We start from the raw sequence: 14,211 nt of genomic DNA on the forward strand, positions 1-14,211 counted from the left end.
AGGCCAGCTTATCCCTCAGGGCCCTTCACGCTCTAACACTGGAGCATTTTCTCGCCCTGTGACCCCGAGAACCAGCCTTGAGATAGGACTGAAACAGAGACACGAAGAGAAAAACAAAACAAGCACAGAGACTTGGGAAGGTCTGAATTATACACACACGGAGGCCCTGTCTAGGAGCCTGGCACTGTGGAAGCTGCTGACTGGAAAGCCTGGTGCTCCCTGGAGTCCTGAAGAGCCAGGGGTGAGCCAGCCCCCGCTGCTTTCCGGCTCTGTGACCTTGGACATTATCTCCGAGCCTTGGTTTTCTCATCACTAAAAAGTGAATCATAGGGGCTTCCCTGGTGGCTAAGTGGCAAGGAATCCGCCTGCCAGTGTGGGAGACACAGGTTTGATCCCTGATCTGGGAAGATCCCACAGGCCGAGGAGCAACTGAGTCCATGCATTACAGCTACCGATCCCGTGCTCTAGATCCTGGGAGCCGCAACTGCTGAGCCCAAATGCCACAACTAGAGAGTAGCCCCCGCTCCTCACAACTAGAGAAAAGCACATGCAGCAACAAAGATTCAGCACAGCCAAAAATAAACAAATAAAATGATTTTTTTTAAGTGAATGATAGTAATTTGTGCTTCATAGAATCGTTTCGGGAATTAAATAAGATAGTATGTGTGAAGTCTGGGTACACAGCAAGAGCCCAACCAGTATGAGCTATGATGGCTGCAGCTGTGTCATAAGAGCCGCTGTGGGCCCAGGGATGTCTGTCCTGACCGTGCCCTGTAGGATGGGACTTGTGGCTGAGTCTCTGCAGGGCTGTAAGTTGGAAAGAGAAAGCACTTTATCTGTGTGGCGGTGGGGGGCAGAGCCATGTCAAGAGGTGGGAGTTAATATGACTTTAGAGCTGAAGAATGCTAATTAGTAGAAGGCGCATCCTTAGGGTAGTGAGCGCCCTGTCAGTTGAGTATGTAAGGCTTGGACACTCAGGGACGTGGTTTCAGGGGTGCAGGAATTGTTTGGGGAGGTAGGCACGCTGACAGCCATCCCTGAGATTCTGAGGTTCTGTGATCACTTGGGGCAGTGATCCCTGCCTGCCGATCACCCTGGAATCCCCTGCTGTGTGACCATTAGAGAGTCATATCCCCTCAGGACTATGATCTGTGGAATGAATCTCCTTTCCTAGAAGCAGCTCTGACCCCTTCCAGGGAGTCACGTGGGGTCACCAACTTCCAGATCCATTCCAGGGAAGCATGGGCCCTCTGTCCTGTCTACTTGGGCTGAATGACAACAACCCCACCCCCACCCCCCGGCATCCGTGACCTCATTGTAGCCTCCAAACCCTAATGTCAGGGCTTTTATTGCCTTCTCAATTCAGAAAACTGGCTCCAAGAGGAGCAGTCACTTGCTAAGGTCACACAGCTAGCAAATAGCAGAGGCCTGGTTTCTGAGCAGAGCAGAGGAGAGGGACATCGCATGAGCTGAGTAACTCCTCCTGTGTGGCTGGCCTGCTTCTACCTAAGTTACCCCTGGGAAGCAGCCTGGCTCAACCTTCAAAGCTGTCACCTTTTATCGATGGGGTGATCCAGGCAGGAGAGGAGCTCTACCACAAGCAAACAGGTATCAGGGGGCAGGCTGAGTTATAGCTGTTCTGCAAGGTGGGCGCAGGTGTGTGTGGTGGGGAGCCAGGTGGTGATGGGAGGAGGAAGCAGGAGGTTGGGGCCAGAGAGTCTGTGGACCCGTGAACTGGCTGTCGGCAGTCACTGTGCCCCGTGTGGGCCTCCCCTGGTGTCAGCTCCACCTTGAGTCATCTCCAGACCTTGATTTCTTCATCTATAAAATGGGGGTGATAGCGAAAAAGCTCCTTTGTAAGGGCCCTTCCAGCTCTGAAAGCCCATGAATTCTGAGCTTTGCTGCCAAGATGCCTAGGAAAACTGTCCCGGGAGACCCACTCAGCATGTCACGGCCAGTGCTAATGAGGGCAAGGTAGGAGGGAGGGCAGGGTCAGATTCCTCAAGAACTAATTAGCTCCCTCGGTGGGGAGGGGTGACAAAGGGAGCAATTTTCCCAGCCACCGACTGAGCTGCTAGCCCTGGCCACAGGCTGTCCCATCCATCTGTGCACAGGTCCATTTGTTCATGTGTCCATTTCTTCATTCCTTACTCAATAAACACAACGTGAACACTGACTGTGTGCCAACCGGGCACTGGTGATAGAAAGAGGAATGGTGGCCTGTGGTGAATTTGCAGATTAAGAGGGGCTGACCCCACCTGATCCCTGACCTCAGGCCCCAGACTGAACCCTGACTCCCACCGACTCTGCCCCCTGTATGTCCCAAGAGGGACCTCTGGGACAAGCAGGCAGCTTGAGCATGTACTGTGGCCCAGAGAGAACTGGTTCTGACTCCAGCCTTGCCACCCTTTGCTGTGTGATCTTGGGTGAGTTACTTACAAGCCTCTGGACCTCATTTTCCACTTCTGTAAAATAGGGGTTCCTAGGGTTCTTGTGAAGATAAGATGAGGTATGCTGTTCCAGTATAGTCACTGCTGAAATTAGCCCAATGTATTACCTTTATAGTATTAGAGTGTGAGAATTTTTAAATGATTGTTTAAATGAAAATGGGAAGAAATTTTTCAAGGATTTATAAGAAACCATTAACAGTTGCTACCTGATTTGTGATATGGAGCACTCGGAGGTAGAGGGATTTTTTTCACCATATACTTTTTTATGTTTTTAATTTTTTTTAGTTCATGTAAATGTATCACCTATTCTAAAAAGGGGAAACGTTAGTATTAACAGATGACTATACTCTGAAACTATAAAGGGCCCTAAGAGATGCAGAGAAGATGTCCTGCCAGTTCACTCATGCAGATAGTGATGCTTACTAAGTGCTCACTTTTTGCCAGGTACTATTCTAGGGGCCAGGGTTAGGGGATGAACAAGTCAAGCAAGGTCATTTCCCCCTTAGAGCTTATGTTCTAGGCAGGGAGATAGATAATAGCCAAGGAAACTTGTAAAGAAAATAATACTGAATTGTGTTGAAAGCTATGAAGAAAACAAAGAGATGAGTTAGGAAAGGGTAGGGCTGATTATAGAGGAAGACCCCTCCAGAGAGGTGAGTCCTGAGTGATAAGAAGGAACATGGAATGCTCCCTGGAAAAAGATCATCCCCAGTAGAGGGAACCACAAGTGCAAAGGCCCTGGGGCAGGAACAAATTTGTCATTTTCAAGAACCAGAATGTCAACCTGGGCAGAGCCCAGTGAGAGAGAAGAGTGGCATAAGATGTGTCCAGGATGTAGTAGGGCCTTGACTGCTGGGGTGAGGCATTCTTGCTGAGTCTGGGAAAGTGTCGTGTCAACAACCTTCAGGGGGAATCCAAACAAGGGGTCGGTGAATACTGAAAGGGTAGTCTGGGAAGGTTTTACATGGTTGGTGGCATTTGAGTTGGGCCATGACGGTTGGGTCAGGGATCTTTATGAGGAGAGGAGGTTCTAGGAAATGGTGAGTAAAGATCAAATTCCAGAGGAAAAGGCCATCTGTAGCTGGGGAGCACGAGTGACCATCTGTCTGTCTGTGTACCGCTGTGGCTCTGCAATCCCATGTGCTAACTGGGCCTCTGTCCCTCCCGCAGCGCTGGGCCGGAGTACTAGCCTCACCGAGAAGGATCTAAAAGAGGCCAAGGCGAGGAGCCAGCAGATCGCAGCCCAGCTGACCACCCCTCCAAGCTCCAACTCCCGCGGAGTCCAGCTCTTCAACAGGCGTCGGCAGAGGGTGAACGAGTTCACCTTGGAGAGCCACGGCCAGAGGGGACCGAAGTCTAGCCAGGAGCCCCTCAGGGTGCCCCCCGCCAGCCCCGCAGGCCATGCCCCGGGGCTCAGCCTGAGTCCCACCTCGCTCCCTGAGCCAGGCCCTCCGAGAAACCCCGCCTGCCAGAGCACTGACACAGGGGTCCCCAGTCACAGCATGGAGGGCTGCTCGGAGGAGGCCAGCCTACTCCGGCACCTGGAGAAGATGGCCAGCGAGGAGGAGGAGGTACCCCTGGTGGTTTATCTAAAGGAGAACGCAGCCCTGCTGACGGCCAACGGGCTTCACCTGTCCCAGAACAGAGAAGCCCAGCAGAGTCCCCCAACCCCACCTCCAGAGGAGGTCCGCAGCCCGGCCACAGATGCCAGCCAAAACCTTCCCTCGGCCGGCACCACGCTCATCATGCCAGCTTCTAACGGCAACCACAACCTGCCAGCCACAGATGTCAACCAGAACCTATCGGCAGCCGTCACCCCGCAGAGCCTGCCGCTCTCCAGCGTCCAACAGAATTCTTCCGAGGCGCAGCTCCCTCCGAATGACACAGTGCCAGATTTTAAACCCAGCACCCCGTGTGCTGGCGGGCAAACCCAGGAGTCAGCCACGGAGGTGAGATCCAGCACGCTCCTAATTGATAAGGTATCAGCTCCACCTACCGCCACCAGCACCTTCTCTAGAGAAGTTACTCCCATCTCCAGCTCCAGGCCCCTGGGCCCAGATTTCATGTCCAGCTCCCTGCTCATTGACGTCCAGCTTGGAGCCCCAGCCGTGTCCACAGAGCAAGAGATGTCCGGGCGGACAACCACCACCACGCCCACCAAACTGTACAGCGAGGTCCACCTCACACTGGCCAAGCCTCCATCCGTGGTCAACAGGACGGCCAGGCCCTTTGGGATCCAGGCGCCGGGCAGCACCGGTCAGATGGAGCGAAGCCCCATGGTAGAGAGACGACATCGTGGGGAGAAGATCCCTGCCCCCCAGCCCTCCAGTGTGGCAGACAGGAGCCCCAGGCCACAGAGACACGTAATGTCCCACAGCCCCATGCTGGAGAGGAGGCCCGTGGCACAGCGAAGCCCCGCCTTGGAGAGACGCCCCGTAGGAAACTTCACCCCACCGCCCACCTATGCTGAGACCTTGTCCACAGCCCCCCTGACTTCCCGGGTTAGGTCTCCCCCATCTTATTCTGCCCTGTACCCCAGCTCCGACCCCAAGCCTTCTCATCTAAAGGGCCAGGCTGTCCCTGCCAGCAAGACAGGCATTTTGGAGGAGTCGATGGCCCGCAGGGGCAGCCGGAAATCCATGTTCACCTTCGTGGAGAAGCCCAAGGTGACCCCGAATCCAGACCTGCTGGACCTGGTACAGACGGCTGATGAGAAGCGCAGGCAGAGGGACCAGGGGGAGGCAGGCCTGGAGGAGGAGCCCTTCGCCCTTGGGGCCGAGGCCTCCAACTTCCAGCAGGAGCCCGCACCCCGGGACAGGGCCAGCCCTGCTGACGCCGAGGAGACCGTCCCCGAGTGGGCCTCCTGCCTCAAGTCACCGCGCATCCAGGCCAAGCCAAAGCCCAAACCCAACCAGAACCTCTCAGAGGCCTCGGGGAAGGGGGCTGAGCTCTACGCCCGCCGCCAGTCCCGAATGGAGAAGTACGTCATCGAGTCTTCGGGCCACGCAGAGCTGGCCCGCTGCCCGTCACCCACCATGTCCCTGCCTTCATCCTGGAAGTACTCCACCAACGCACCTGGTGGCACCTTCCGAGTGGCCTCCCGGAGCCCGGCCCGGACCCCACCTGCCTCGCTCTTCCACGGCTACCTGCCCGAGAATGGGGTCCTGCGTCCAGAGCCCACCAAGCAGCCGCCCTACCAAATGCGGCCCTCGCTCTTCGTCCTCTCACCCATTAAAGAACCTGCCAAGGCCTCGCCCAGAGCCGCCTCGCCTGCCAAGCCCAGCTCCCTGGACCTGGTGCCCAGCCTGCCCAAGGCGGCTCTCCCACCGTCACCTGCCCTGCCTCGGCCCTCCCGCTGCTACACCGCCGCTGGCCAGGACGGCCTCCAGCCCACCACCGTGAGCCCCACCTACAGCAGTGATATCTCGCCCGCATCACCCTCCAGGGCGTGGTCTCCCCGAGCCAAGCAAGCCCCCAGGCCCTCCTTCTCCACCCGGAATGCGGGGATCGAGGCTCAGGTGTGGAAGCCATCCTTCTGCTTCAAGTAACGGACCCCGCAGGGATCCCACTGCCTGTCTGAGCCCCTGTCCGGGGACCGGATGGAGAGCAGGAAGTGGCACGGGGCTGAGTCAGCAGTACGGGGACTCAGGGCTGACGCTGCCACCAGCTAGGTTTGTGCCGTATGGGCAAGTCACCTCCCCTCTCTGAGCTATCGCTGCCCCTTCCCTCCTGCGAGGTGGTTGGACTCCACGTCTGAGAGATCTGAAGTCAGCTACCAGTGGGGAGAAGGGTCATGGAGAGAGGACCACTTGGCCGGCCCTAGTGAGACTGGGGGCTTCTTCACCTGGCCTTTATAAGCTGTAGGGCTGCCAGCGTCTTGCTGAGGAAAGGCCTAGAGGGGCCCTAACAGGGGCTTCTGCAGCACACAGAGCCTGCCCTTGCGGCGGGACCGGCCAGCCCAGGGCCTGCCGCCCCGGTGGGCTGCCCTCGCCGTGGCCCCGGCTCCGGCCTCTTTCTGCCTGTTGCTGGATTCTCACCTGCTCGGGTCTGTCTCTTCCACCTCTGCCTTCCGGACACTGTTTCCTCTCCGCTGCTTCAGAGACCTCTGCCTCGGCCTCCACACTATCTCCTCTCCCGGGTTCTGCTGGATGAGGACTCAGCCCACCACGGCTGGCTGACGCTTTTCTTCCTGCCCCTCTGCTCAGCTGCCTTCACGCCCTCTCCGAACATCTGGCTCTGCTTTCTAGACAGCTTATGCAGTTCATCCCAGACTTCAGTCCTGGTTCCACCTGGCTTGCCCTCACTCTTCTGGGGTGTGGGAGGTCCCCAGGGATCCCCGAGAGAAAGCCCAGGAGAAGGCTCTGCAGAGGTGGGTGTGTAGCAGGGAGAGAGGTCCCTAGAAATAGATCCATTGGCTGTTTTGGTTTCACCCTCAGCCCAGATCTGCACGGCTGAAAGAAACCATCCACGTGTCGCACAAAGGGGCCCCAAGGAGAGAGGCATCTCGGCCTCCCGTTTGCTGTGTGACTTTGGTCAAGTCACTTTCCCTTCCTGGGCCTCAGCTTTCTCATAAACACAGTGAGGGCCCTCCTAGCTGTGACCGTCTGTGAGGAATGAGAGGACAGGACAGGCTGGCACTTTAGGAGAAAGGTCCTGTAAGTGACAAGAGAGTCCCCTGGGAAGAGAGGGGAAGGAAATTAGGACAAAGGTGTCCTAGGACAGATGGGAAGTAGATGTCTGTAAGGGCGTCCGAGGAGGGTGTGGCTGGAGAGGCCAGGAAATCAGAAGTTTAGGCTCAGGTTCAGGATTGCCTGGAGACAGACCGTGGGAACACAGCAAGGACTGGGGCAGGAGCATGGCAGCCCAGGGAGGGGACAGAGGAGAACTTGAGGTCTGGAGGAAAAGGCTGGGACTTAGATCTGGATTCTAAAATATGGCCTCCATGTGTATCTTTGGGTCTCGGTTTCCCCCTTCATACTGTGAGGGTTTTGAGTCAGGTAGCCTGAGATCCTTCCCATCTCTGACACCTTTGATGTGCTGCAGCCCCCCAAAACCACGTTTCGTGAGGGCGAGAGAATATAGACGCAAGAGGCAGAATTCAGATGGAAGCCTCCCAAAACCGGGGGCTGAGCACCACCCACTATCTCTTTCCTAGCCCTATTTCTGGGCTCCCCAGCGGAGCAAGGGGTGGTGGAGGCGGTGCCCGTGCTGGGCTGAGCCTGCAGTTTTCGTGAGCTCTCGGCTCGTCTCCATGGGAACAGGGGGTGCCTTCCCAGTGAGTTCATTCTGCCCGGAACGTGGGGGCATGCGTGGGGAAGTCAGGAGTGAGTTCAGCTTCTTCATGCCAAGCCCCTCCCAGGACAGAGTGAAGCCCGTGTTCCGGACCCCTGCTCCCTTCAACACCCGAGGGCCAGCAATGGAAGAGCCCACCCTCCGTCCTGCAGTTCCTTCGGCCAGGCTGTCTGAGCTCTGCCCTCAACTTTGTTTTCTCTCCTGTTCTCAATACACTCTGCCTCAAATCTGTCTTGCTTCTTCTTTTCTGCCACACTCACGGACTGAGGGTCCGGGCCCTCTCCCTCCTCCCCGACTCTGGCCTGGGAACTGTGGTGACAGTCCGCATGCTGCCTGCATCTGCTGAGTGTCTGGATCTGCTGTGGGTACAGATGTGTGCTGGCTTGGCAGTAAGGGCTGCCCTCTCTCTTCCCCCAGTCAGCTCTCAGGGAACCAGAAACCCTTGGAAGACACATTCTGTTTTCTCCTTCCTTTGGAGTTTGGCCAAAAAGTCTGTAGATGGGAAAAACCCACGCCCCTTATGGTCCGGATTTATTTGGATTCTTCATAAGTGCCTTTAGCCAGAGCATGTACACTTTTTCCCCCCTTAGTTTCTCCCAGCATCCCACTCTCCCATTATCTAAATCTGGGAGCTTCCCAGTCATCACTGCATATAATAAGTTTCTGCCCCTCGTGGAGCCGAGCAAACTGCCATCGAGAGCCAGAAAACATGGGTTCCAGCCTCAGATCTGCACCTGACTCCTTGTGTGACCTTAGACAACCCCTAGGCCTGTCTCCCCTTCCACACAAGGAGAGGATGACAGAAGCTGTGGGTAGCTAGCTGTCTTTGGTCTCTGATATTCCCCTTTGCTCCACTCATGCCCACCTCACACACATGCCCTACTTTGGGACTGGTGCTGGGTTAAGTGGGTGCTCCTTTCTGAACTTTCACCCATGTGCATTTCCAGGAAGCTCTGGGGTATATGATGAATTGAGATCTTTTTCAGAAAGTGAGTAATTCTGATTCCCTGCAGCATTTTTGTATTATACACTCCCCCCAACCAGGGTGCAGATGCCCACGGACACACACACACGCATACACACACAGTCAGTACCCAGACAGGGCAGTTCTGATGAGGTCAGGCCGTGGCCCAATGCCAAAAGATGAGGAGCTGCTCACCACTGCCCCCAACATTCCAACCCACACATTCTGAGAAGTAAGTTCTGTTACTCCTTCCACTTGCTGGCCCTAGCTTTTCCCTTGAAGCCACCAAAGGCAAAGGCAGTCCTTAGAGGTGTCAGACAGTTATCACAGCTCCTCCTGCCGCAGCCTGCTTTTCTCCTGGCTGAAAGCCCTGGTTCCTCTGCCTTAGTGCTTGTTGATGGACTTGGATCATGAACTCTTGGCCCCACTTCCCACAGCCTGGCTGATTGAAAGATTCCTGAGATGGCTCACAGACAGCAGCTCGCACTGTCTCTGGCTCATATACACACAACTGTGACCCTGGAGTAAAAGGGGTGGAGTCCATGCTGAGCTTTAACTTTCCTACTTGATGATTGGAGCCCTGGAAGTCCCCAGGAGTCCCTAACATTACCAATCCCATGAAAACTCTTTAGACTGTGATACATTCCTCTTTAGGTTAAAAGTCTCCATTTCTGAGTCTGGGCCCATCTAGTAGCTGCTGCGTTGTTTGGAGAAGACAAATAATTTATCGCTTCCTTTTGATGGAGAGAAATGAGATTCTGACTGGATGAGAGGTTGACCGGTTAGGCTGTGAAAGTTCACTGATTGGATGAGAGAATGGAGCTTATGAGTGGTTCTAGATTTTGATTGGCTAGGAGACACTGAACAGACCAGCTAGTTCTGGACTCAGAGATGACTGCTGGTTAATTTGGATTGGATTGCAGGTTGACTGGCCTGGCTTTTGCTGAAATCTGATTGGCTAAACAGATGGATGGTTTAGTATAGTAGTCCTCAACCTTTTTGGTACCAAGGACTGGTTTTGCGGATGACAATTTTTCCACCAGGTGGGAAAGGGTGGGGGTGGGATATGGCTTTGGGATGATTCAAGGGCAGTAGGGTTCATGCTCTTATGAGAATCTAATGCTTCTGCTGATCTGACAAGAGGCAGATCTCAGGGGGTAACATGAGCAATGGGGGGAGGGGGATGACTGTAAATACAGATGAGGCTGGCTTGCTGGCCACTCATCTCCTGCTGTGTGGCCTTGTTCCTAACAGGCCACAGAGCAGTACCAGTATATGACTCGGGGGTCAGCGACCCCTGATTTAGCAGATACATGCTGGACATGGGTCCCCAAGATCTGTATTCTCAAACCAGTTCAAACTACTTAAACCCACCTGCAGCCTTTGAGCAGCAGTCAGTCACACACACATTTCCTGGTGGGGCAGAATACACCAGAAAGCTATTTACACCTCTGAACATCATTTTCATCACTGTAAAATGGCTTGTGATAATACCGGCTACCTCACCAGACGGTTGTGAGGATCTGATGAGAGAGGAAGAATGAGAACAAACTTTGTAGACTGGAAAGTCCCCATGGAGGTAGGAAGCAGGTATGATTGTGCAGAGCAGAGCAGTGCTTTATAACCTCAAGAGGGTCACCAACTTGGCCTCACCAAATCCACTCTCCCCTACCCCGTGCTGGCAAGAGGTCCAGGGAAGGGAGCAAAGACCCAACTTTCTTTTATGTTTTATCTGTTAGTAGGAACTTACATGATCAAGGATCCAAGGGGCAACTAGCAGGTGACCATGGCAATACAACAGGGGGATTGGGACTGAGAAGGCCTTTCCCTAAGTCCAGTCTTAGAAATAATGATCAATATTTTTGGTTTTAATTTTTTAAATAGATAGCATATCCATACGGTTCAAAACCTTAAACTTATATAAAAAGTAATACATTAAAAGTCTTATTCCCACCCCTGTGGCTGTGTACCCTGCCCAGTTCACCCTACTTCCCAACAGAGACCCACTCTGGTTCATTTCATGTATATCCTTTCAAGTGTGTCTTTATGGTAACTAACATCGGTTGCACACTTAACCTCTTCTAGCAAATCTTATCATACTGTGATATTCTTTTACATAAGTTATCTCATTTACTTCTCACAGCAACCCTCTAGGGTACAGGCTGACATTATGCTCCCATTTCACAGAGGAGGAAACTGAAGCCCAGGGGCTTCCAGTTGCTTCTGTTGCTGAAGCAATTTGACCAAGTTCATTCATTAAACAAAGGGGTCTGCCTCCTAACCCGGCTCTCTGTGACGCACAGGGGCAAGCAGCATGGGCTCTTTCAAGCATCTGAAAAATGAAAATTGGGGCACCTGCATTCTACTGCAGTCACTGCTAACTTCAGTCCAAAACCCCGGTATAGAGGAGCCCAGCACTAACGCCTGCCCCCAACCTCTCTGCTCTCTCCCCAGGACCGCCGGGAGAGCTTGCCCACCTCCCCGCCCTGGACGCCCGGCGCATCCCGGCCCCCCAGCAGTCTGGATGGCTGGGTGAGCCCGGGGCCCTGGGAGCCGGGCCGTGGGAGCAGCATGAGCAGCCCCCCGCCGCTGCCACCGCCGCCGCCCATGTCCCCCTCGTGGAGCGAGCGCTCCGTATCCCCGCTGCGATCTGAGACGGAGGCGCGGCCCCCCAGCCGCCAGCTGCAGGCGCTTCTGGCTAGAAACATCATCAACGCGGCCCGGCGCAAGAGCGCCTCCCCGCGGCCAGCGGGCGCCGAGAGCCTTCGGCCCTTCTCCCCGCCGAGGGCGCCGCCGCCGCCGCCGCCGCCGCCGCCGCCGCCACCACCACCGCCGCGCATGCGCTCGCCACAGCCTGCCCGTCCCGGTCCTGCCGCGGCCACCGGGGCCACGTTCGCTCCGATCCCCAGGAGCCCGCTACCCGCACCGCCTAGGCCCTTCCCCTACCGCCGCTCGCCCACGGACTCCGATGTGTCCCTCGACTCCGAGGACTCCGGGGCTAAATCACCCGGCATCCTCGGCTACAACATCTGTCCCCGCGGGTGGAACGGCAGCCTGAGGCTCAAGCGTGGCAGCCTCCCCACCGAGGCCTCCTGCACCACCTAACAAGCCTTCCCCGCCCGCACCCCATCCCTGCCCTGGGAGGGCCGCGCAGGAAAAATTGTCATCGGGCTTGGGAGATCCCAGCACCATGTCCCCAAGGGGTCTGGCTACTTTGACAGCCCCAGAGATCAGGAGTCAGCGGGAGAGAGCTCTGGGTTTGGGGGTGCGGTGATGATCCAAGTTTGGGTTCTAGCCCTTGCTGTATGGAAAGACCTTTCCAATGCTCCTCAGCTTTGCCGTCTGTTTAATAGAGCTTTGGCCAAGGCAATCTCAACCTCTAAATTCCCCCCTTTATTATTACACACAGGCAGGGCATTGTATGTATGGCCCCCTAAACTTGCTGCACTGCAGGATTCCATACTCCTCTCCCACCTTCCTGGCTCTGATCTCTGGAGTCTGGCAAATGAGGGGGTGTGTTCCGAGGATCCTATGCCTGAGTTGCCTGTCCAAGTCCTGGCTTGACCATCCGCCTCCCTGGCACCAAGTCTCAGGGAGCAGCTGTTTTCCATCTCTTCCCAGACAGGCTCTATTTTTACCATGATGACCTTTAGAGAGGGTCTCCCAGGCCAGCTCAAGGTGTCCGGCTGGCCTCTCTGGAGAGAAGAAGCAGGAAAATTCCTCCTCTCAGATCCCTCTCATGTTTTCTCCATCCCAGTTCAGACTGCCTGGGACATCTGTAGCCAGAGAAGAGTTGTAAGGCGATATTTCCCCCAGGCCCAGGACTTGGGCCTCCAGGAATGCTATAGGTGTCTGCAACTCATCTGTCCCTTCTGGGCCCTTTCATGGCAGACTCTGGGCTCAGAACTGAGCTGGGGAGAAAACAGTTTGACCTGGAGCAATCTGTTATTCTCTGGCTTTACTTGATAGCTCTGAGTTTGAGGTTGCCCACTTGGAAGGAGGGAGGCAAAGAGTTGTTCTGGGCAGTATGCAAGCCATGGCAAGGATGCAGAGAGGAGATTCTAGTAGGGAATGAATTGGCTCAGACAACCTCTGAGGGCTCTTCCTGTCCTGAAATGCATTCCATAGTATTAGGAAGGAAGGGAGAGTAAGTAGTACTGGAGGACTGGCTGGGCAGATGCGTCTGGGTGGGTGAGTGAGGGGTTAGACCAGAGTCTGCCTGTGTTGCTAGTTCCTTAGGAATTACCCCCACTCTTTGGTTTTAGGCTCAGCATCTGTATTGTGCCCAGATGAGTAGGCACTGCTCTGCCTCATCTCTTTCCTATCACACTCTGAGCTAGCCAGTGTCTGGTGCCCAGTAACAGTGGGCAGCCTGGCTGCAGGCCCTGGTCTGTCCCTTAAGCTGTAGTGACTCTGATTGGGAACCCCAGAAGGGACACAGGGAGGAATGTGCCTCTGTCCTACCTATAGTTTCCAGAGCTGGCTCATGGTGCCCTCTAGAGGTTTAAAATATCAGTTTCAAGATCCTAAGGGTTGGGGTGGGGGTGGGGGCTGGAACTGGCTGAGGATCAGAGGTATGTATGTAAGTGAAAGATACCAGGATGTTGCTAAAGGTGAGGGACAGAGCGTGATTTGGGGGGTTAGGGGTAGACTTACCCCACCCCTCAGGTTTATATTAGACCTGGAACCCCTTAGTGAGGCTAGGGCAATCTGGGGTCAGGATGGGAGAGAGAATCAGGGGGAGATGCTTTGGAATAAAGGACTGATCCCAGAGGATTCCTCAGGCCTAAAGATTGGGAACATAGGCTCTGGTGGTAGGACGTTGAGAGGGTGCTCCAGCTTGTCAGTGATGAGTGATCATATTACTGAAGTCCCCACCTGCTTCAGGGACCCTTGTAGCATGGGAGACTGGGGCTAAGGGCCTCTTTCAGAGAAAAGACCCTATTAGGTTACAGTTAATGCAGTGGCACAGAAAAATCCACTTGTACCTGCATTTCCCACAAAGAGCCAGCAGGAGGCAGCCTTGGGAAGCTGCAGTTCTGTCTGGCTGTTCTCTCCCTGTCACTGCCTTTTCCCCTAGTCCTCTTCTCTAACCCACTAGAAATTGCCTATGTCCTGCCTTTTGCCTCCTGTAGAATTCAGCTCTGGCCCTCAATAAATGCTTCTTGCATTCTTCTGTCCCTTGTGTCATTTTCAGTTATGTCTAAAGCTCTTCTCTTTCCCCCAACCATGGAACAGTCCGTGGGATGTGGGGTGGATGAGAATGTTTGATACACAAGGGATGGGCGCTTGGAAAGTAGCAACCCTGAGAGAGATGGGGAACAAAGATAACACTCTGGACCACAGAAGAAGTCCCTGGGTTGAAGTTCTGGTCCTATCACCTACTAGCTGAGTGACCCTGGGTAAACCTACTCCCTCTCCAGGCCCTAGCATCCCTATCTGTATAATGAATGAGTGGGGTGAAGGGATGTCTCAAGGTGGTATCGCCTGGGCCCTGACCACAGG

At 54.8% G+C, this 14,211-nt stretch overlaps 1 protein-coding gene across 5 annotated transcripts in view; it reads left to right on the forward strand.

The window, feature by feature from the left end:
- SYNPO (synaptopodin) overlaps window positions 1-13,884 on the forward strand; it is a 57,430-nt gene extending 43,546 nt beyond the window's left edge. For 3 of the 5 annotated variants that reach the window (XM_065918919.1, XM_065918920.1, XM_065918922.1), the window contains 2 exons: window positions 3,621-5,968; window positions 11,161-13,884. In XM_065918919.1, the coding sequence (XP_065774991.1) occupies window positions 3,621-5,968; window positions 11,161-11,811 (2,999 nt within the window). In that variant the 3' untranslated portion in view covers window positions 11,812-13,884. Of the gene's footprint in view, window positions 1-3,620; window positions 7,974-11,160 lie in introns of those variants that run through there. The other 2 variants (XR_010660924.1, XM_065918921.1) reach the window with 2 other exon arrangements.
- The last annotated feature ends 327 nt before the right edge of the window (window positions 13,885-14,211 follow it).

The sequence above is a fragment of the Muntiacus reevesi genome, chromosome 1 (genome assembly GCF_963930625.1).
Source record: "Muntiacus reevesi chromosome 1, mMunRee1.1, whole genome shotgun sequence".
Classification (NCBI taxonomy): Eukaryota; Metazoa; Chordata; class Mammalia; order Artiodactyla; family Cervidae; genus Muntiacus; species Muntiacus reevesi.